Genomic DNA, 24,405 nt, shown 5'->3' with positions numbered 1-24,405 from the left:
AAGAAAGAAAGAAAGAAACCCAAAGATACTGTTTTTGAACTTTGCATAGATTTAGAGTAGTGTTCCAGTCCCACTGACAACAAGATTTCAAGAACATCCTACTCTGACTGTATCTTGGTCCTTGAGATGGGATCTTATCTGAAACAGAGCTGTCTTAGAGGTCCTTGGATGTAAGCTCCCCTCACTACAGACAGATGAGGAAGCTGAGGGTAAGGGAGGTAAAGGTACTGAGCTTCTTGAGGCTACATGGCTAATTTATTCTTTGTAGCCAGTGGGATCCTTAAAATAATCATATAAATATGAGGATGTAGCTCAGGGAAACAGAGTAACTTAGAAATGGCTGGGGGAAGATTTTTAAGTCCAAAGAAAAAATGTAATCACAAGAGTCCTAGCACTCCTTCTGCCCCAACTGTACTGCTTTGACAAAGTCATTTACTTTCTATGAACTTCAGTTGCTTATCTCCAAAATGTGTCTCTGGCCTAGATAACCTCTAAGATTCCTTCCATCTGTAAAATGTCAGGAGACAAATGCTGCTCACCTCACTTAACTCTGTTTGTCAACAAGTTTTAAAAGACATATTAGTGGAGCACCTGGGTGGCTCAGTTGGTTAAGTGTCTGCTTTCAGCTCAGGTCATGATCCCAGGGTCCTGGGATGGAGCCCCACGTTGGCCTCCCTGCTCAGTGGGGAACCTGCTTCTCCCTCTCCCTCTGCCTGCCACTCCCTCTGCTTCTGTTCTCTCTGTCAAATAAATGAATACAGTCTTAAAAGAAAAAAGACATACTGGCTAATGGAACCCTTTGGTGCTGGAAAAAAAAGTCCTAAAAGCAATTAGCTAGGATCGCCAAAACATGCAAAAAGTCCATAGCGAAAACAGTAAAGTTTGCATGGTATGTCACATAATAGTTTGTGTAGTTATTCTTTGCCAACAATGATAACAACAACAATAATAGTAGTTGACATATATTTGAGCACCAGTAAAGCCAAGCATTTAAGCACTTTACGCGCATTAGCTTTTAAATCCTCACCACACATAGTTTAAAAGCAAAATATCCCCATTTTACAGGTGAGAAACATGACAAAGAGACTGGAATAAGGAATTTTCCCAAGTTACACAGCCTACAGGTGCAGAACCAGAAGTCAGCCCGGATATTGCCTCCCCAAAAAACACTGCTGTGTTTCCAGCAGGCTACAGAGTAAGTGACCAAGGTCAGCAACATAGTCCTGTGCATGTCTGTATATACAGCTGAGGATGCTTTAGGGCAGGGGGCTCATGTATTTGTTTGCCTTTAGCACCAAGCAAAGGCCTCCAAGTGTTAAATAAATATTTGTTGAATGAATGGTGTCAACAGGGCAGTTTTTATAACTACTCACTAACATACCGAGATCCAAAAAGGTGATGGATCGAGATGAAAATCTCCCCCTCAGACTCACAACCTCTCAGATCAAATCTCTCTTTTTGGGACAGGTTTAAATGCAAAGCTGCTATGACTGATGGGACTGGCTGGCAAGGATGTGTTTGGAGAACTCTGACATTCATCATATTGAGGCCAGGAGGCATGTGGCTCATTTTTCTGGGCATTTGTATCCCACACCCCCAATTTTTATCTCATTCTTTGCTCATTGTACCACACTCCCTAGCTGCTGAGTCTTTCTTGCTCCTGTAGTTGTTGAGCAGGGGTTTAACAAGGATTACTTGAGATGATAATTGTGAACAGACTTTGTATATCCTAAAGCATGAAGCAAATGTAAAGAGGTAGTGCTGTTGCTGCCACTGCCCCTAATTACTATACTTATTGCAGTACTTATTACTGCTGGAGCATAAATCCCAAAGTGTAGAAAGTGACATTACTCCAGGATAGCCACACCTCTAATGGCTTATTGCAGGGGTTGGCAAGCCAAACCCAGTCCTCCTTATGGTTTTGTAAATAAAGTTCATTGAATGCAGTCATGCCCACTCATTTACATATGATCTGTGGTTGTTTTCTAGCAATAATAACAAAACTGAGTAGCTATAACAGTAAAGCCAAAAATATTTACTAACCAAACTTTTACAGAAAAGGCTTGCCAACCTCTGGCCTAAGTTGGTCACAAGTCAGTGGCTTTTACCTTATTTCTTGATATGACACCTGAAAAAGTAAATCCCACAAGAGATATACAATGCTGCAGAGGCGAAAGGGCAAGGATCAGAGAAAAGGCATTCCATTCTGCTACTAACTACAACACCGTGGTTGACCTGCCCAGACCTCATTTTCAGTGCAATGGAGTAACAGTGGTCAGAGAAACCTTTAGACCTAGTGAGTCCCTTCTGAATCCAAAAGTCTCCATTGCCCATGATCTTTACTTTCTTTCCAATAACATTATTAGATCAGATAGCTGGTTTTTTGACCTGACTCTGGCTGAGGAGACTTTCCAAATATCTAGACAATAATTGAATTAAAAATCTCTTTACAAATCTTTATACCACTCAAATAGGGCATCCCCTATAGCCCAAGCCTTGAAGAGGCAGGGTAGATCACTGGAAGGGCATAGACTTTGGGAGGTTCAGATCCCTAAATTGTTACTTTACCAGCTGTGTGCTCCTGGACAAGTTACTTAGATTCTCTGTGCCTTAGTTTCCTAGAGATATTGCTGTCTTAAAAGAATTCTTTCATGGATCACAGCCACTGTAATAATGCAGAACACGTGGCACATGACAAGGGTTCAATAAATGGTAACTGCTACCATTATTATTATAACCCACAGGATGTGAGGCATTGGACTGAAGTACAAAAGAACCTCAGGAATGGAGAGAAATACTCATGGCAGGCTGCCATTTGACATACTTGATTGTCAGAAGAAAAGAATATTTTTCTTGCCGCCCTTCAGCAAACATTTCCAGAGGGAAAGAGCTCAGAGCCAGAATCTGAGGGAATGAATACTATTAGCTCACTCATTTCAAGATTCTCCTAATCAGGACTGTATCCTCTCTCCTACTTTCCTCTTCCCAGTACATTTCAGCTCCCATACGCCAACCCCCAGTCCACAAATTCATCCATTACACACAGAACCAAATCAAAGACTTCAAATGAGGAGTCACATACTTTTTCATCTACCTACACACATGCACACACACACACATACACACACACACACACACACCACAAACACACAGGTGTGTATGCTCACATGTGGATTTTAATTCCATATGGTCTTCTGTAAGCCTGGATGATTTGCTTGAACCCTACCTTAGAGAATCAGGTGCTGTCACCTTCAAGGGATGATGTGTAAGGGTTTGATTTGCAGCTAACAGAAAAATCTATTTCTTTCAGTTTCACTTCTGTCACACAACAACTGTTGCATTCCCTACAGGAGATTCCTTCTCTTGTGCAATAACCACCAAGATGACAGATCTCAGGCGGCAATATGAGCTGCCTGGGTTGAGTGGTGCCTATTAGTTTTATGACCACTGGTTCAGAATGGCCTTGCAGTGTCCACAGCCCATCTTAATGAAGATGGGTAAGACAGCTGCCGATGAAATAAAATTTCTCCTCTTCCTTCCTTTCCATCTTAAAGTCAATCAAACTTTCATTCTCACAACAGAACACCTGCCCAGGCAAACACTCAGCCCCAGTCAATCACCACAGACGGTCTACATGATTGTCTTGGGGAAGTGAGCTGGGAACCTGCTTTGCTGCAAAGATGATGCCAAATAGTAGAGAAAGAAGGAGGGGGGAGTAGCTTTGCCCTCTTTCTCTGAGTAATAAAATGCAACAAAACTATACGGCATATTTAATGTGTTACAATAGAAATTAAAATTCTCTGGAAATTTAGAAAAATCATATATATGGAAACTACTCTTGTAATTACATCCCTACATATAGTAATAGCAATTCCTTTGTGAGAGCAAGGGCAAAAGGAAATTTCCTAGATAATATAGTCTAACTGTGTGGCCTCATTCTCACCTAATAACTAATGCTGTTCTTTATAATTTCTGTTCTGGCAAAGTCAATACTTCTCAAATTTTTATATTTCTGTGAAGGTCCAACTCCCAAATCCATTATTACTTGGTGGTAGATTGTTTGCAAATATGGTGAGATTTCCTCCCACCCTGAAAGCCTATCCTTCTGTGATATGACTTTGCTGCTCCTCCCACTAGGAGGTTGAATCTATTTCCCCACCCATTGACTCCGGCCTAGCCCTGAGAACTGCTTTAATCAGGAAAACAATGAAAATGCTGTTGTGAGACTTCCAAGCTATGGAAAGTTTTTACTGTTTTTGTTTCCACTGTCTTAGAATACAGTCCTGAGACCACCACGTGAAAAAGCCCAAGCAAGCCAAGATGAGGATAAGAGGTAATATGGAGCAGAGATAGCCCAGCCACCTAATATCCCCTAAGACTAAAGACCAGAAACAATAGCTGGAATGTGAGGTAATCTTAGGCCATCGACTTCAGTCAACCGGCCAGATGAGTACAACCACACGAGGGACCCCATGTGACACTAAGACTTCAGAACTAAGCAGCTGGATCCAGCCTAAATGGCTAACCCACAGAATCATGAGCAAATAGCATGGTTGTTTTAAACACACTGTTTTAGAGTTATTTGTTTTGTAGCAATAGTTTATTGCACCATACTTCATGCAGGAGGCCTTCACCAATGGGTGGTACGCAGTATGCAATTAGAGAAACAAGTTCAAATCCTTTCTCCAGTACTTGCTAATTATTGACCTCAAGCAGATTACATAACCTTTGAGCCTTAGTGTCTACAAGGATAAAAGGCTGGAAGTTTAACCATTGAAGGAATCATATAAGATATCATATACAAGCACTCGAGCATAGGGCTTGGCACACAGGAGACACTTTTTCAATATTTGTCACTTCCCACCTCAATAAAATTATTTAGGTAAACAAAAGCTGCTAGATCTTTAAGGGCAAGAACTTCATTGATTTTTGAATCCTGTGTAATATGTAGCACAGTCTCACATATGGTTAATATTCAATGCATTCAGTTGAACCAATGCTCCAATATCCCCTAAGATTCAGCTTGGGTTCATGCTGCCATATTCCCAAAAGTGGGAATTTGGGAATTCCCAAAGTGGTGATATGAACAGAATTGTGAGGAAACAGATTGCAGTAATCTTGGTTATGTCCCTATATTTCCTGGATCCTTCATTTAACGTGTCCTTTAAAAGGAAAAAATGCCAGTGATCCCCAAGTTCCCTTGCAAATCCTAAAACTCATTTTTTATAATCACAATAGTGGTTAACATTTACTGAACTGAACACTTACTTATGTGTCAGATTCTGTACTACGTTCTTAGTGTATATAGAAATTTTTAATCACAACAGTCTGGTAATACAGATTTTATTATTGCCAGTTTTAGATCAGGAAGCTCAAGTCTAGGGCAGGAGTCAGCAAACTCCACCTGCCTGTTTTTGTAAATAAAGTTTTACTGTGACACAGCCATTCTCATCTGTATGCATATTATCTATGGCTGCTTTCACACTACCATGGAGGAGTTGAGTAGTTGTGGGGAGGCGGAGGATATATGGGCCACAAAGCTGAAAATATTTACTATCTTGACCATTAGAGGAAGAGTTTGCTGATCCCTGGTCTAGAGTAATCTGCTGAGAAAGTGGCCTGTCACAGGCAGGTGTGTGGAACTAGAATGCCTGAGTTCTTTCCACTAAGCTATGCTGGCTTTTTATTGTCTCTACCACTTTATCATTCACTCATCACACCTGATCTTTCAAATAGCAGCTCCCAGGCAAGGATGTGCCGAGGGAAAATATTCAAGACCTCTGCAAAAGCAGCTGAGGAAATGTCAACTGTGGTCTCTGTATATGCATCTAGTTAAGAATATGTGCTCATCTGGCCTCCTGTAGCTAGAGGCCATGGAGCTACACTCAGCACTAATTGAAAAATAAGAAATGAAAAGATTTGCTTTCAACACAAACTTGAATACTGGATTTACATCTTTATTATCTGAAGTGGGAGCTTGTGACTTGTCAACCTCCACCTGTTCTGGCATCAGGAAGAAATACCACAGAAATTAGCCTCTGGCTGGTCATCTCATTATAGGCCAGTTATAGCCCATTTTTAGAAAACCTGATGGATAAAAAATCCACCTGCTAATATAAATGCATCTGAGGTTTGTTATGCATAATACAAAATTATCCAGTGCTTCAGAAATAAAGAATTCAGCACTGAGAAACGTGGAGATTAAGTAAAAGTAGAATTAGTTCAGAATGCGCAGAAATGTAGAGAAACATCTCTGAACTAATAAAGTACATTGATTGAGAAATGTAATTGGACTTACAAGGGAAAGTGATAATTAAATGGCCATCTTTTCAGAAACAAGCTTCTCCTACAAACGGGCACAAGAGAGAGCATGGAATAATACTTTGACAGTTGTGAAGCACCATATAAGTGAGAGGGTTATATTTATTCTTATCTTTATCACTGTTTAGATCCTGATCATAGTGTTTTGAAATGACCCTTTCCCTTACTCCTCAGGGTGTTGGTTTGCTATGCAGTCACACTTGAGCCAATTCTAATCCCACTTAGAAATGGTCCTCCTACACAACTTCATCTTTCTGGCCTCAATGCCATCATTCAATTTGAGCCCATGTTACTTTTACCTTGTATGATTATGACAATTTCCAAACTCAGCCTCTTGTCTTACCAATTCATCCTACATGGCACTGTCAGAATATTTTTTTTAGCATTTCAATTCATTAATCAAATATTGGATAGTTACCTATTTGTTGTACCCCCAGTTATTGTGCTAGGAACAAAAACAAATGTGGTTTCTAGGGCTGCCAGATAAAATATATATGATACTCAGTTAAATATGAATTTAGACAACGAAAAACATTTCTTAGTACAAATGTACCTCAAATATAACATGGGACATACTTAAAGACAAAAAAGTTGGTTATCTGGATATCATATTTAACTGGGTATCTTACATGTTTACTTGTTAAATCTTGTGACCCCATCTGATTCAAATGGGACTTTACAATATACTCAGGGAAACAAATATTAATCAAATAATCTCACAAGTAAATATAAAGTAGCAATCGTGAACGAAGGGGAGAATTCCTAAAGATTACGAGAACTTGCATTGAGGTAAATTTGAATTTCTCAAGGAAATGAAGGAGGGATTTCTAGAATAGGTGATATACTAAAGGTAGAAACCTCAATTCTAAGTGGGTAACAACCAGAGATAGAGGAAAGTAACTGCTTAAATAGGAGGTTCAAAGGCAAGTACATACAGGGACAGTAGCCATGACTGAGAGGAGCTCAGGGAGCTAAGATAGAAATAGTGGAAGGTCTGGTGGGTGATAAGGCTAAAAATGCCAGCAGTGGTGGGCCAGGCAGCATCTCCCAGACCACAGCAAACGCTTTTGTCTTTGTTGAAGGCCTGTGAAAAAATAGGTTTTTTTGTTTGTTTTTGTTTGCTTCTCTTTTTTTTCTTAAGTAAGGGAATTACAAAACCAGATCTAGATTTTGAAAAGATACAGCATCAACTGTATCTGAATAAGCATCTGAATTAAGCATCAACTTTTCAGTCTTGATCCTTTTCCTCTCTTGTAAATGGTGATAATGACAAAAAAACACACAAAAAAACAAAACAAATAAAACAAATAAACAAAAATTACACACACACAAGATCACTGAAAGGAATAAATCAGATAATGCTCACAGTACTGGTTTTCACACTGTAAATGCCAAAGGTGCCAATTGCTACTAGAAGCATTTCTAAATATCCTCCATCAAACAGGCATAATTTCCTTTTCCAACTCTTCTCTCAATGTCCTTTTACATGCTCATCACTCAGCAAAGTAGGCTACTGATCCCTGAACAACCCTCTATTGTTTTTTCCAGAATATACTCTCTACCCCTTCTCTTGCATGCCTATAAAAATCATTTTTCAAAACAGAATGGAAAATTTACCTCTTCTACAGAGCACTTTTTAATGCCTATGATGTTATGACATTTCTCCTTCTATACTCCCACAGTAGTTTCTACCCATTCCATGATGTCTGACATACTATTCCATGTATTAAAATACTTTGTTTTTATCTGTCAGCCCACTCACTAGATTCTTCTGTTGATGAATACCATCAAGCACCTTTTATAAAACAAGACTATGTTGGTCACGCAAAAGAATTCACTCATTATCCATAAAGAAGTCAGAACCAAGTGAGAGAAACAATCACCATCAACAAATAATAACAATTTAATACTATATGTTTAATAAAATGAGGTCTTCTACCAAAGCATGACCATCTTGTAGGGCTAAACTCTACTTATATTAACTATCTAGTACCTAGGACAGTGCCTAGAATTCAGTAGGAGTCTTAATGTATGTTTAATAATTTAATTATTCAATGAGAAGGCACTAAGGAGAAAAACATGGGAGTCTGAAAAATTCACTGTGCCAATAAGAGGTAGGGAAAACTTTGCCAATCAGACACTATGGAGTGAGCTATAAGGTAAAAAACGAGTAGAAGAGATTAACAATCAATGGAGTAATATATTCTAAACCCAAGGAGTTTTATAAGACCCTTGTGAAAATTGAGGCTAAAGGCTAGGCAGAAGCCATATCTGAAGGGCAATATATGTCAATTGTTCATCCATCCATTCATTCAGCAAATGTTTGTGGTAATTCACTCCTTGCTATTCACTGTTGTAGGCTCTGGATATACAACCATGAACAAGGTAGACAAGGTCTTTGCTCTTAGAGCTTATATTCTAGCAGATAGATGGAAGCAGTACACACAAAAAAAGAACTTTCATGGAAGTATATGTGCTAAAAATAAAAGAAAACAAGGTGTTATTATGGACTGGTATTTGAAAGAAAAACATTTAGACTGAGACATTAAGGAAGAGCTCTTGAGGAGATGACACTGAAGTTGAAGCCTGATGTTACAATAAGAAGCAGTGGCCATGATGGCACTCTGGATGAAAATGAAAACATTCCAGGGAGAAGGAACTGATGATATGAAGGCCTGATGGTGGGAATGAAATTGTCATGGTCAAGGAACACCACCACCATCAAGTAGAAGTCAGCCAAGGTCATCAAAGATCATGTTAGGATATGGGATTGGAGACAAGTGGAGTCCAGATCATAAAGGGAAGGGGTTAGCTTTTATTCTAGGTACAGAGGGAGTGACATGATCTGATAAGGCTTTGTCCAGCAGGCCAAGAGAAGCCTATGGGAGAGTGACATGATCAGACTGGTACTTCCTTTTTTTTTAATAATAAAGTTATTTTTTATTGGTGTTCAATTTGCCAACATACAGAATAACACCCAGTGCTCATCCCGTCAAGTGCCCACCTCAGTGCCCGCCACCCAGTCACCCCCACCCCCCACCCTCCTCCCCTTCCACCACCCCTAGTTCATTTCCCAGAGTTAGGAGTCTTTATGTTCTGTCTCTCTTTCTGATATTTCCTACCCATTTCTTCTCCCTTCCCTTCTATTCCCTTTCACTATTATTGTATTATTGGTACTTCCGATGGATGGCTCCAGTGGTGAGGGGAGCATGGATGGGAAGGGCATTTGGAAGTTTAGGAAGATCTGTTAAGGAGGTTTGCAACTGTCCATGTGACATTGGTAGGGATTCTGTAGGAATGGAAAGGATAGATCTAAGCATTAGTTTAAGACATCTCTAACCATACTGTAAGCCTCTGAATATAGGATCCATGTTTCAATTGTTCACTGCAGAACACAGACCAGGACCCTGCATTACTTACCATAAGTATTCAATAATTAAGGTGAGTCATGTTTTCCCTGTCCTAACTAGTACTCAGTAAATACTGTCTTCTCTGCTGTTCTCTTCTCCTTCTTCACATACTAGAAAGTCCAGGAATTCTACACAGGATACTAAATCATGCCAAGTAATGTAGTAGACAGAAGATGGATGTCAGTTTCTGCTCTGTCACTTAATACTTGAATGACTTTAGTCACTTATACTTCTTTAGTTTTAATTAAAACAGCTTAAAAAATGGGATGAATAACAACCATACCACTTGTCCTCCTGCCACAGAGAGCTATGGCAAGGATCAAAAAAGATCACAAATCTTCTCTGCAATACTGTAAAGCACTCTACAAATACCAAGTAATTTTAGAGGGATGTGCCAAACATATATCAACCTCAGGGGAAACAGGCGAAATTTTTGAATAACTGATTTCAGGTGTAGTGTCCAATATTGAATGAACTGAAAACATTACCCTTTCTTACACAATATATAATTACCCCAGTTACACACTACATGTTTATGACATCATTACCAAGAAAATATGCTAGCTATCTAGAGGAATTAAAGATGACACAGTCACTGAACAAATTGTCCTGTCCCTCAGCATCATTCTCTTAAACCAAAGCACAACCTTTGCATACTTCCTTTTATGGACAGATTGTACACTTTTCTTTACATGACAAACCAGCTTCAGTCAAGAACTCCTTGGATAGTTAATGGTGTCTTGTGATGATCCTTAAAACTCTCCTCTCATTTTACTCTTGATTAAAAAGAAAGCAAGCATGGGATCTAAACCCTTGACTGATTTACACTTCAATTTAATTTCTCCCTTTCTCTTTCTTTTCACTAGATGAAACCTTCCATGTAATTAGGCTCAAAAGCTCTCATCAAATGGTTTGATTGAACTGCAGTGCACTGAATTTCCCGTCAAGGCTGCTGGGGCAGAGAGAAAGTAGGGACCCTGTGAGGGTATGGCATGCCTAGGATGGAGCAGGAACCACATTCTGTGATGGTGATTAAGGCAAACGATGTGAGGGTTTGAAGTAACTTGGCTCTCTGCTACCTTCATGCTAATTTATTATACCACTTGTACCAGAGTCTATCATCATCTCCTTGTCCACAGCAAAAAAAGGTGGCCTGGAAAGCTTGAGTACGAACACTGTGTGCAGCAGAAAGAAGACTAAGTCAAATCTGAACACATGTGTCATAGCCCTGACTTGCTCCTAACTTGAAAAATGTAATTTGGGAACAATTCAGAAACTCCTGGACTGTTAGTTTCTTTACGTGAAAAATAATTTGATGGAAAATGTCTCTAAAGATGCCTTTTAAGTTAAATATCTGAAAATTCCACAAATTTAAAACTGCTTTGGAGTCCAATGAGGGTCTTCCATCAGAATATTATTTTAGGGGCATCACCCCAGGGCCTGAGAAACTTAGTATTCAGGTGGTAGATCTATTTCAAAAGTACTATTATTAAGTTACCTTGTACAGGGAAACGAAAACATCACTATCTCAGCATGGTCTGAAAAAGTGTTCTTATATGATGGCTAGTCTAATAGGTCCTTAATAACTGACAGATGATGGGGGTAGCAGGGCATACATACAAAATGATATAATGGAAATCCTTACAAATATGAATCATCTGAAAGAGAGGTATTGTCCATAGAGGTCCAAGGCTCTCACATTAAAGATATCCCCCTCTTCAATTATAATTGACATATTAATATGAGCCCCCGTGACACAATGCACTGATAAATAACATCAGAGCAGTAAGAAGCAGGTACTGAAACATCCCTACATCTCTAATGCACAGCAGGTTTAATTCCTGTCTGACTTTACATTCCAGGTCAAGAGCTAATTAGGTTGTTATCAAGGTCTTTATGCTACATTATATTTTTTGGGCTCACACATTCACCCACGTGTACATATACACACACATACCCAAATTGAAAAACCACTGACGCTCTTGGAATATTTGTTTCATTAGTTTTACCCTTATAATTAATGAACTTCTGCCATATGTATAAAGGGCCAAAAATAAAATTAGATTCAAAGGTGACCTAATGAGACTGAAGAAGTGTTTTAGAAATCATTAGAATTTTGCCTGTCGGTGCTGATGGTAAGATGAATACCAAACTTGCAAAGACAAAAGTTGGCAGGCCACTTCAAGGTCCTTAATTGCAACCCTCTCATTTTGCAGGTAAGAGCACTAAAACCAGGAAGTATTGATGGTTTGCCTAACGTTATAATTTAAGAAAGCCCACAGTAACCATTGAAAATGTGACCATTCTTTACCATCTGACTCTGAAACTTGTGTAAGTTTCAGAAAGCATAATTTCCTATAATATAATAGCACTTGTGAATAAGGGAAATGTTCTGATCAGTTGCTCTCAATACCAGGAAACAGGTTTTATTTGTATAGATCACTTGACCTAAAATTTCAATAGATACTAGGGTTTAACTGCTTAATAATAGTTGGAAGAACTTGAAGTGAATGACCTAACTCTGAGTCTCTATTTCTTTCCCTGTTACATTTCTGATAGTAAAAGCGCCTACACTGAAGGATGGTTGGATTAAATGAGATAAGATAAAGCATTTAGTTTAATACTTGACTGTGATAGTATGACCTATAGAAATGAATATTTGGTCATTCAGATGACCAAAAAAATTACACAAAAACTTTTTAAAAAGACAGGGTTTAGAGAGCCTACAGGTTGAACACATGGAGACTGGGGAGAATGGTGCCTCTGGAGAAGGAGGGCATAGAAGCTCTGAGCCCTTTCCCATACACCAGAGCCTATGCAACCCTTCCACTTGGCTGTTCCTGAGTTCTATCTTCTTATAATAAATCAATAATCTAGTAAGTAGATGGATTTCCTGAGTTCTGTGAGAGATGCTAGAAAATTAATTGAACTTAAAGAGAGGGTTTTGGGAACTCTTTGCTTTAGAGCCAATTGGTCAGAAGTACAGGTAACAACCTAGACTGGTGACTGGCATCTGATGTGGGGGTTGGGAGTGGCAGTGGCAGTCCTGTAGGACTGAACCCCTAACCTGTGGAATCCGGTGCTACCTCCAAGTAGACAGGTATCAGAATGGAGTTGAATTGGTATTTGAGAGAACCACTTGGTGGTGTTGTGTGGGAAGCCCCTGTGCAAAAAGACATGCTAGAATTAGGTGCAGGAACCTAATGACCGACATGAAGTGCATACTGTCAGCTGTTAAGTTTAGAAAATATTCACAGTCCTCATAATTAATCTTGGCTCTAGGTCTAACATAAAAGACCTTTTAAAAAGAGCCATATACTGCATTTGAAAAGACTACTTTGAGAATTTTTTCCCCATGATCCTAGGCAATAATGCATGAATATTTAAATATTAAGAGCACAGATTCAGATGCAAACTGCTTAGATACCCAACCTGGTTCCACCATGTGTTACCTTATGATCTGACCTTATGACTCAAACGTTCCATGCTTTAGTGGCTGTGTCTTTCAGATGTGAAAACAACTATATCTACCTCACTGGAGAACTAAACGAGCTAAGAGCTTTAGAAAAGTGTCAGGAATGCTGAAAGAACACACACAAAAGTGAAATATTGCTGTTATAATTATTAAGAGTAAGGTAGATACTATTATCATTCTTGTGAAAGCACAGAAGTCTCCTCTCGTGGGTTTATTTTATCTAAGAAGATTGAATTGACATAAGTAAACACATAATCCCCCATCCAATTATGCAGAGATAGTGGCTCATGGAAAGAAATATAAAATAATTGGTTTAAGGAAAAAGATATACAACAAAACCTTGACTATCTGAACCACAGGACACTCTCTTTGTCCTAAATCATTCTGTTAGCCAAATTTCTAGCTCAGGTTTAACCCTTTAATCATCCTTTCAAACTTTTAAATAACCAATGCTGCTAACATTGACCCCAAGAATGGAACTGGAGGGTATTATGCTGAGTGAAATGAGTCAATCGGAGAAGGACAAAAATTATCTGGTCTCATTCATTTGGGGAATATAAAAAATAGTGAAAGGGAATAAAGCAGAAAGGAGAAAAACTAAGTGGGAAATATCAGAAAGGGAGACAGAACATGAAAGACTCTTAACTCTGGGAAACGAACTAGGGGTGGTGGAAGGGGAGGTGGGCGGCGGGTGGGGGTGACTGGGTAGTGGGCACTGAGGTGGGCACTTGACGGGATGAGCACTGGGTGTTATTCTGTATGTTGGCAAATTGAACACCAATAAAAAATAAATTTATTTTTTTTAAAAAAAGAATCCAAGTAGGTCTTGCTTTATTTACCTGTGATCTAGTTTTTCATAAGGGCCTTTAGACTTTCATTAAAACTGAAGATTCAAAGAAAGTGGAGTTACCCTATTAGTGGTCACTTAAAAGAAGCCCCAAAGCCTTTGCCACCTAACACTATTTGCTCATGATATGCCTGGGATTTGAGACCAGGAATTAAATGGACTGTGGAGACACATTAAAGCATTTTAACCAGAGTGATGGCCTTTTATCTAGAGCCACTGAGGCAAGGCCAAACCAGGGAAACTAGTTTCTCTTTCTAGTTATTGGCCCTAATCTGAAATTAAGTGTCTGTCCAAATCCATGTCCCTGAAGATGTGGCCACACCTATGCACTTCTACAAGTCTCGCCTGTTCTTCCTAAATAGATCTCTGTGCAGCAATTTCAAATTCTAAAAAGTGCTCATTCAGTTTGGGTGTTGGAGGGAATTATTTCTTCTTTCTTATTTGAGTCTCTGCAGACAGCCTGGCCCTGCCTATGTCCTTCCCCTTCCCTTCTATGACAACATCAAATGACAAAGGGGCAACACAAATAAATGTTAAATAAAACACCCAACACTGGTTCAGTTTAATGCTGTGCTCTACCAACCTGCTCTACTGCCTAGCAACTGAGGTGGCTCACCCCAAACTTCATTTTCATTTTAATATGCCACACAGAAAAGCAGCCTAAATATATACCCCAGCTCTGAAACATATAATCTGTAGACTACAGGAGCAGGCGGATCATTTCCATTAGTTTCTTATGTAGCAAAAACCACAATTTGCACCCAAAGCATGTAATTATATTCAAATTCTAAAAGACTGTCTCAGAAAGAGTTGAAATTCATAGTTTGGGGGAAAGTCACTCAAGAGTATACACAGTTATATTCTAATGTGTGGGGGGGTGACGGAAATATTTCAAAACAGTAAAAAAGGGAGGGTGAGAACAGTAGCTCAGAAAATATGGCTTGCTGGTTTCTAGGAACTTTATGTTCATATAGCCACTCAATAGCTGGCAAGCAAGAGGTGAGGACTGGGTCAGGGGACATGTCTTTGAACAATAACTCAGTTGTGGCTTCCAGATGGGAAACAGACAGATGAGTACATAGGCCATTTCCCTCTGCTTTCTGATGAGACCCAGCTGGTACAGGCAATGTCCCCTTACACAGGAACCTAAATCTGAGTGCTTTCCCACACTGGAGTCTCCCATACAGAGAAAGCCTTCCAACCACCCCAAGAAAGCCTGCCTCTTAGCACAAAGCCAAACACCTATTAGAAAAATGCACAAGAAAAATAATTTTTATGGAAGCCCAGAGAAGTCGTATGCCAGCAGAATCCAATCTTGCAGGACTTAGTCTGGTTAAAGAGAGATCAGTCTCCAGAAGGAGAGATGGGACACAAGGCTGCAATTTGAGAAAGGCTCTTGAAGGAGTGAGAAGTTGGCCCTTCAGCAGAGGAGTGAAGAAATGGATGGTGGAGTTGGAGTCATATTACCCAAATTCTCAACTGACTCCGGTACTGATGGGATGCCTATTGCCAAGTCCTCACTTTGCCCGTGTGGAATATAAGAAGGTCAGATAATCTCTAAGCTCTCTGTAGCCTTGAGGTTCAGTAACCCTGTTAGTGTGCTTCTGGGAAATACATGACTTCCCCTGCCCTTCGCCTCTTCTATAAACGACTATTCCTATTCTCCCAGTAAACAAGGACCAGTCATAGGGCACCTCACTCAATCATTTACTCATTCACTCAAAAAACCTGTGTCAGTGTGAGTGTTTCATCTGCATTCTCCTTCTAATTAATATCTCCTTGGGTCAGAATGGGTTCAGGCAGATTGACAAACATTCAAATACTTATTATCAATTGGACACTCTTGTAGATGCTTTGGAAAGGTGTACCACCCATATTAATCAGAACATCTCAGTAACCTGTACACCCTATTTCTGACAAAAGAGTTCGCTGTGCTTGCTTCCTGTTTCTTGAGATGACACACTGTGTGGTATAGCAGAAAGGCCAAGAACCTTGTGCATAGAACTGAGTTTGAATTCTGGCTTTACCACCATATTACTTTGGTCGAAGCACATAAGCTCTCTGAGTCTCGTTGATCTTATGTATGAAATGGTGGTAACATTATTAGTATCAAAGGATTGCGGGGATTAAATGAAATCATATATGTAAAGCGCTGGAGGAGGACTGGCACATAGTAGGTGTGGGCAGTGTGAAAGTCTATGATCCAAGCAAGTCTCTCAAAACTCTAACAGAAGTAGACATAAACCACTTGCTCTTTATAAACCCACAGTTGCTATCCTGCCCTCTGCTCTGATATAGCTAAACACAGCAGAGCATTTTAAACATAACACAGAATTCCTTTCTAGTACAGATAAGATGTGTTTAAACGAAAGCTGTGTTCTTCCCATCTCAACATGACTCTGTGGCGAAGTTGGATGGAGGGCTTTATAACATCACAGTGTGCCACTCTTGTACATTATCCTACTTCTGCTGGAGGGGAAAAGAGAAAACCTCGCTGTGGCTTTGGCATGTGTTATTAGTCAAGAAAACAAACTTGTAAAATACCGGCGGACCTGTGGAACTCAGACCAGTGTCAGATACATAGTGATATGTTTAAAGACACACAGATTGGAGAAGCATGCAGTCCTTGTGCCGAGAATCATTTGGAGAGATTGTCTCACTCGACCCACTCACTGTATAAATGAGGAAGAAATGAAAAAGCCAATCTCCCCCCAATGACAGCATTAAGGCACATACACTCTACGATGCACACAGAAAACTACTGGTAAAAGAAAGAGGATAGGCTAGTGGATGAAGATATTCCATAGTGTGCCTAAATGTTAAAAGATGAATACGGTTTAAAAACATAATGTCATATCCAAAGTCACAGAGTCTCGGAGGGAGACAAAAGGGAGAAAACTAGGAGTGACATCTATAGCCCAGCGTAAGTTTCTTTCCATAATAATTCTGGTTTAAATTTGGGCTCCGCAAGTCAACTCTAAGTGCACCAGCCCCTCCCATACTCCTACCTCCTCTAAAACTTTGAGTCCTGGTGAGTAGAAGCACCAGAAATGACATTAAAAGAAATTCTCTATTTCCAGATCTAAAAATAGCAGTCCTGGAAAGACCTGTCTTTTTCCTAGTATAAACCAGATTAAAAATTCAAGTTTTCAATGGATGCTGAGCATCATATAGGAATGTTTAAATTCAGCAGACGTCTTCTAGAAACATGATCCAATTATGTATTTCTAAAATGATCTCAGAATATTTCTTAGGGGACTCTTCCCTTTTATTCACTAAATCACTCAGCTTCTAAACAGTTTGCTATTTGTCATTTTGGGCTAAATTTGGCCTGGCATGTTTTTTTTTTTTTTTCCATGTTATCAAAAAGCACAAGCTGACCACATATGCTATTTTCTTTTAGTGCCGTAAACAAGGAAATACATATTAAAATTGTCTCCCCTTGGAGGCAGAAAGTGTTGCTGCAGATAAGAAAATGAAGAGAAGCAGGAGATGCATGCTCTTTAACCTCAAACTACCAACCAGCAGCTGTTCAACACTGAAGCTCGATTTTGTACCAGGAACTGAAAGAGCATTAGCATTAAAATAGTTCTCATAGAATATTTAACGTGCACTCAGTAGCTTGCAATGTACAAAGCACAACTTGTTTAATTTCCACATAATTTTGTGACATCTGTGTGATATTATTATTGCTATCCTCAGTTTAGAGATGAAGAAACTGAGTCAGAGTCAAACTTCATGACTTATCCAAGATCACAAAGTTCCTAAGTGACAGAAAAAAGACCGAGGACTAGTTCTTCCAATTCTAAATCTTGCAGTTGATTGTTCCCACGCCCACCTACCACCACACTGCCTGTGTCCATTATCATCACCTGTCATCCTCATTAGCATGCATTCTCTCAAAAGTCACTTTTCAAAAGTATCTGAATACAGAAATAAAAACAAAAATGGAAAAAAAACCCACTCAAAAACTCATTCCCCAAAGAGTTGAATATCTTGCCTGGGATTTACTGCAGCCAAGTTGCTTGATAATTGTAAAACATTCTATCACCCAAGCCTCATGACATGTCATGATATAGACAGATTACTTCATATATGTTTATTTTTTTACTTCATATTCATATTTATATTTTAAGATGAACTTTCACAAAATAAAAATCCAACAGAAAAATAATGAAATTGATATATTGTTAAAAGGATGTGTTTTTCACCTGCCAAAAAAGGAGATGTTGATATCGATTTTACCTGGTTTTATTTGTTTGTTTTTCTGAAAGGTGAGATCTGAAGGGAGTTGGTGTCTGTCTCAGGAAAATACAATAATGGGCAAGTGCAGTTTATAAAGGAAGTCACTGGGTGGGCAAGAAGGTCTGGCCTGGAATGGCAGCATGTCTAAGGAGAGAGTGTCTTGGAGCATGGACATTAGAGTCTGTCTGCAAAGCACGTGGCTGTGGTCAAACAGAACTAGTCCACATGTACACCAAGGTATAGACTGAGTCACACAAGATAAACTGATAGGAAAGCTAACATAAGCTTGAACTAAACCTACTGGTTTTGTTTTCTACAAATAAACAGACTTTTTTCCTCATGAGGCAGCTTATCAGTTTTGTAAATTATTACCGCTGTCACTGAAGGTTTTATTTTTCCACTGTGAAAATTTGAGTTTAGCAGAGATTCACTGAACGGTACATTGTTACCTCTTTCCCAATGATTGTGTAATAGGGGAGGAGGAGGAGTGTGATGGGCTAAATTGTGTCCTGCCAAAATTCATGTTTTAACTCTAAATCCCAGTACTTTAGAATGTGACTGCATTTAGAGAGAGTACTTTTCAAAAGGTGATTAAGTTAAATGAAACTTTTGGGTGAGCCTAAATCCAGTCTGACCAGTGTCTTCATATGAAGAGGATATTTGGACACACAAGGAACATGGGGGATGAACACAGAGCAAAGACCATGCAACAGCACAATGAGAAGGTGGCCACCTATTAGCTAAGGACAGAGGCCTCAGAAGAAATCAAATCTGCCAAAGATATGACCTGGGACTTCTAGCCTCCAGAGCTGTGCAAAAATAAATTTCTGTTGTTTAAGCCACCTAGCTTGTGATTTTTTAAAATTTGTTTTATTTTATTGTTATGGCAGTCCTAACAAACTAATAGAGGGAAGGAAGTATGGCTAAGGTTTATCTTCAGATATTTGCCTCCCTCTCAGATCACCCAGGGTCTTAGCAAAATAAGCCTTCTGAGATCCACAAAATTTATTCACTAAAATGTAAAATGGAGTATGTCACTTCTAGATTCAAAATCAGATGATAGGGGATCCCTGGGTGGCTCAGCGGTTTAGCGCCTGCCTTTGGCCCAGGGCGCAATCCTGGAGTTCTGGGATCGAGTCCCGTGTTGGAGCCTGCTTCTCCCTCTGCCTCCCAGCATGGAGCCTGCCTCTCCCTCTACCTGTGTCTCTGCCTCTCTCTCTCTCTCTCTCTCTCTGTCTATCTCTCTCTCTCTGTGTATCATAAATAAATAAAATATTTTTAAAAATCAGATGATAAAACAATAAAGTTCTTACTATGGAATTCTAGCCATCACCCAGCCTGGTGAAGGTTTTTATTTATTTCCTGAAAGCAATTGTTCCAATTATCTCACCTCCTGTCCCTATGATATAGCAGCCCTCATCTCCACCCTACACAATGATCTGCATTGAAAGTCCTGAAGAGATTTACAGTAGGATTTTATAAACTGCCTTTGGTAATCTTTCAAAAACAAGCAAATCTCCAGACCTACCACATGCCAGCCAATTTTTTTTTTTTGAGAAGAAAAACAATGCATCTAGAGGAGAGAAAGAAGGAGAAACCAATTTAATTAATTCATCACCAAGGCCAAAGACATATAAATCTTATAATTTTATCTGTCAACCAATACTATGAATTATTCAGCAAACTGAATCCCAAGAAGGAAGGGAGAGAGAATGTGGTTAGGAAGCAGCTGGCTGAGCAGAAGAAAGTGCTCAACAGATCAGAGTTAAACAAGCCTCATGGCTGGAAAAACTTAAGAGGTGACAATGAATGAGGAGCACAACTTCTTACAAGAAGGACTCTTGGCACAACCAGACCACCACCACTTCTGTTGAGATGATTCAAATAGGACTTATGGTACCTCCCTACAAACACACATACCCTGGCTTCTGAGCATGAGACTTTCCTCTAAATATACTGCTGTGCATTACCATTTAAAATTGAGTTTTATGTCAGCTAAATTCCTAAAGAGTCAGGAAGGCCTTCTATTTTATGGAGGATAAAATGTAAGGCACATACTAAATCTAGATTTTCAGAAAAGTCAGTTTTCTAAACTATTAAGTATGGAAAGCATTCTTTTAAGGCAGATGCTCATTGGCGTTCTTAAAGATGGGAGAGGAGAAAAAACATACAAACCTCCTTTATGAAACTAAAGGTTGATAAATAAATGTGTTTTTATATTTGTATTTCCCATGCCACTAAACTACTTAGGAGCTTTAATAAGCATGATATTTAAGCATGGAAATAAAATTGAGGATAAAAAATACTTATAGGGATATTCTGAAGGACACAAGAATGTAAACCTGCATTTTATAAAGAATATTTAGGGGATCCCTGGCTCAGTGGTTTAGCACCTTCTGCCCAGGGAGCGATCCTGGAGTCCTGGGATCGAGTCCCACATCGAGCTCCTCTTGTATGGAGCCTGCTTCTCCCTCTACCTGTGTCTTTGCCTCTCTCTCTCTCTCTCTCTCTCTCTCTCTCTGTGTGTCTCTCATGAATAAAATAAATAAAATCTTTAAAAAATAATATTTAAATTGTATATTAACTGATTTGCTTTAGTAGCTGGATCCTTACCCCATCCCCCAAATTAGAAGCACTTGTCTTTCATAGATGATCAAAATACTTCTGAAATTTTCCCTGACTGAACACACCACAATGTCTTTTTTTTTTTTTTACGACAATGTCTTGTGTAGATTTCTATCCTCAGCCAGGAGCATGCAGCCTGACACACAGTAAATAAATGCTCAATAAACATTGGCTGACTGACGACTGATGGGTAAGAGCATGACAGAGAGCAGGGAGCCATGAGAAAAGGGACAACTTACTAGATCCCACTTGAGAAGAGAGAGTTGATTTTCTCCTGAGACATAATCCTACCCTGAGAGTATTTGGGGTGCCTCAGGCAGGGTGGTCTTTGTCTCCTGAACTCATAAAGGAGCACAGCCTTCTTTAGGCTGCTCTGGGATAAAGACTTTAGTCAAATCTATACATAAGTGATTCTCCAAAGATAGGAATCAAGTATGGATAAAAGGCAGCTGTTCGGAGGATTTCTGTTTCTTCCTTCTGCCTTAGTGTAAACCCCACTACAGGTCAGGGTGGTCTGGACCGAGGGGTGACAACAACTGATTAACAGGACAACTCTGAAGATTTCTGGCTTCTCAGGGGAAGCCAGGGGGGAACAAGGGTAACGCAAACAAACATCCCCCCAAGTTGAAAGAAAGTTCTCAGATTCAAGGATCTAGTTTTCAGTTTATACCAGAATGAAGGGCATTTATTCCTTCACAGACAATAGAGACTGATGCTTTTAACTCTGGAATAAGGTTGGCTGGAAGCTATTAGTAACAACATTAGTCTGCTGGTACCCTGCCTCCTACTGCCTCCATCCAAAAGATTTAAAAAAACAAAACAAAACAAAACAAAAAAACATTTGCTGTTCGTGAAGGCTTTGTCTGGGCTAGGAGAAAGCAAGTGTACTTCCAAGTATGAGTGAGAGGTGCATTAGCAAAGCTCCAAGGGGTCTTCTACTTTTTTTCAGGACACAAAAGGTCACATTTTGGATGTGGGATTGGAGTCAGGCGTTGGGGCATCTTGTTGATTGCTTCTCTTGTTTTCAAGCTCAAAAACATTAATTAAATATGCAAGGAGCCTACTTAATATAGATGCATTCTCTCTCCAAGTCCCAAATCAATGGGATGGGACTGCAGGACTGAAAGAGGATACTCAAGAGGTGAACTCATGAGCTTTTTTATCTTAGCCATACCAGACCCTGGGGGTCACTGCATTCCACAGCTCTCCTGGGTGTGGGCCTTTTCTGGGGTGTCTAGTCATTTAGTTACTGCTTTCTCCTTTTTCCATCACACTGAATCTTATCAGATGCAGGTTAATGAGAAACCAGACTAGGAAACAGTCAAAAAGATTCAGAAGTTACTGAGCAACAGATCCTTGAAGAAATGAAGTCAGTAGAAAAGAGCTGTGTTTAATCTGTGCAAGGCTCAACCCCTTTAGCCCTTTTAACAGAGAGAGAGAGAGAGAGAGAGGGAGGGAGAGAGAGAGGCAGAGAGAGAGATTGACAGATTTAGGAACCCCTGGGAAGTATTGCTCTGCAAATACCATCACTTAACTAGTAGCTGCTTTTAACTGTTTACATCCTGAACAGAAAGCATCAAGATTTTGCCAGCCTATAACCTCTAACTAATGCATAATATCCATCTCCCTGTTGATCATTTACACTAATTAGTGAAATTTAGCTAATTATCGCTGAGCCTTTCCATGTTTAATTATGGCTATTAGTAATCGTCTGTCTGGCTTCCTCCATTTCCCACTCCCCTTTTTTTCTTCCCCACTCTTTGCAGTCTCACCAGCACTCCGGGTCCCTCTCCACCTTTGGAGCTAACAGTTTCCATTTCAGTGAAATTGCTTTTGCTTTTTGGGTGGTTGTAGTTCTTTCCTTTTTTTTTTTTTTTTTAAGAAAGCCTACTCCAGACCAACCCAGCAGGAGTCACAGAGAAAACAGCAACCAGATCAAAATCAAGCATTCACTCCTTCCCACCACCCCTCTCCACCAGCCTTACAAGCTCTGAGCCGCTTGACAACTCCATCAAATAAAATTTAAAGAGAGAGCCAGAAAGAGCCAGAGTACGTGCTGGCATTTTCTCAATGTGCTTCCACTTAACACTACAGATAGTACAGAACAGAAGCGCACGGCTAGGAGGCAGTGGGAAGAACTGACATTCCGAATGGGGTCTGCATGCTATAGGTCTTCAAAATACAAGCTAGGGCAGGGGACCTCTAGCGTGGTTCACTTGTACAGCTCCCTGGAGGGCCACTCCTGCCGTTGGGCTCTGTGATTCCTACTCTCCTCACCACCAGAGTAGAGCGAATAGTAAACAAATATTGAAGATCCCTTCTTTAGAACAGTTTACTACAGCAAACTCCCACCTTGGTGGCAGACATCGCCCTTTCAGAGGCAGCCTGCTCGGAATAGATGTTCAAGAGTCATAGATCTCTCCCTTCAACAGCTATGCAAGGAGGGCTGTTCGGAGCCAAACACATCATACCTGTATTGTGTGAACAAGCCTACCAGTGTTACCTTTAGTTGAAATAACATTTGTATAAATGGTGGGACTACAGTTACTATAATTTACACTTGGCCTAATTATAAATGGACTTTGTCTTATCTATTTTATGACTTCCTACATAGCAGTTAGCAATCTCGCATAGGCAGTTTTCGAGACAGCTGGTCATTCGCTCAGACATGTGGACAAACAGAGAGCTGCCCAGATGAACAATAAAGGCTACTCTTTATCAATCACATTTTCTGCCTTCTTACACTCAGCTACTCTCCTCCGCGACCTTTATCACTTTACACCAGTTTCATCAACTTCAGGCTGAGGACCTAAGGATCCCTGCTATCTACTTCCCCGTGACTAGCTCCAAAACAAGCTCTGAGAGAAGGGTGAAAGCAAGGTGAATGGATATTCTCAAAGTGCAAAACCTGGGACTTATCTGATAAGTTGCTTGCCATCACGGGGAGGGGGTCGAAGGAGGTGGAAGGTTGCAAGGGGGAAAATGTGGTGTTTGTGAAGCTATGAGTACGAAAGCTAAGGAGAGGAGAAACCGGCAGAGAAATTGAGGGGCTGGGGCAGAAAACACTAGCCTTTATGGAGGAACTGAACATTTCCTTCTTTCATGCACATGCGATGCTTTTTTATCATTTTAAATTCAATTTTTTTTTTTATTATCTTCCCACCCTTGACATTACCTGAAAGGCGAGTGGGTTAAGGAATCGCTATGCCCCATTAAAAGGATAAAGAGCAGAGAGACCCACCGTGCCCTCCTCCTCGAAGGGAAACAGGGGAGCGATAGATAGAAATAGGCACTGAGTGATGCTTGCTGCCATGGAAATGGTGCTCGTGCTGAGAGTGAGACCCCGGCGAGGAAGAGGAGGAGGAGGAAGAAGCTACATTAGAGGAACTCCACACAGAGCTGACGATACATCCCCAGAAGAGGGACCAGATCCCAAGCGTCCAGGCCGGCCGGCGAGGAGGGCTCCGTCTCGCGCGGATTCT

At 40.0% G+C, this 24,405-nt stretch overlaps 1 protein-coding gene across 50 annotated transcripts in view; it reads right to left on the bottom strand.

Moving 5' to 3' along the window:
• NRXN3 (neurexin 3) overlaps positions 1-24,405 on the bottom strand; it is a 1,525,926-nt gene that overhangs the window by 487,711 nt on the left and 1,013,810 nt on the right. For 5 of the 50 annotated variants that reach the window (XM_026018432.2, XM_026018430.2, XM_026018433.2 and 2 more), the window contains exon 1: positions 24,165-24,405. This exon is cut by the window's right edge. The exons of the other annotated variants lie outside the window; for them this stretch is intronic. In XM_026018432.2, the coding sequence (XP_025874217.1) occupies positions 24,165-24,405 (241 nt within the window). The remainder of the gene's footprint in view (positions 1-24,164) is intronic. 50 annotated transcript variants of the gene reach the window in all.

Source organism: Vulpes vulpes, chromosome 6, assembly GCF_048418805.1.
Source record: "Vulpes vulpes isolate BD-2025 chromosome 6, VulVul3, whole genome shotgun sequence".
In the NCBI taxonomy this organism is placed as follows: Eukaryota; Metazoa; Chordata; class Mammalia; order Carnivora; family Canidae; genus Vulpes; species Vulpes vulpes.
This window is presented reverse-complemented; position numbering and strand designations above follow the sequence as displayed.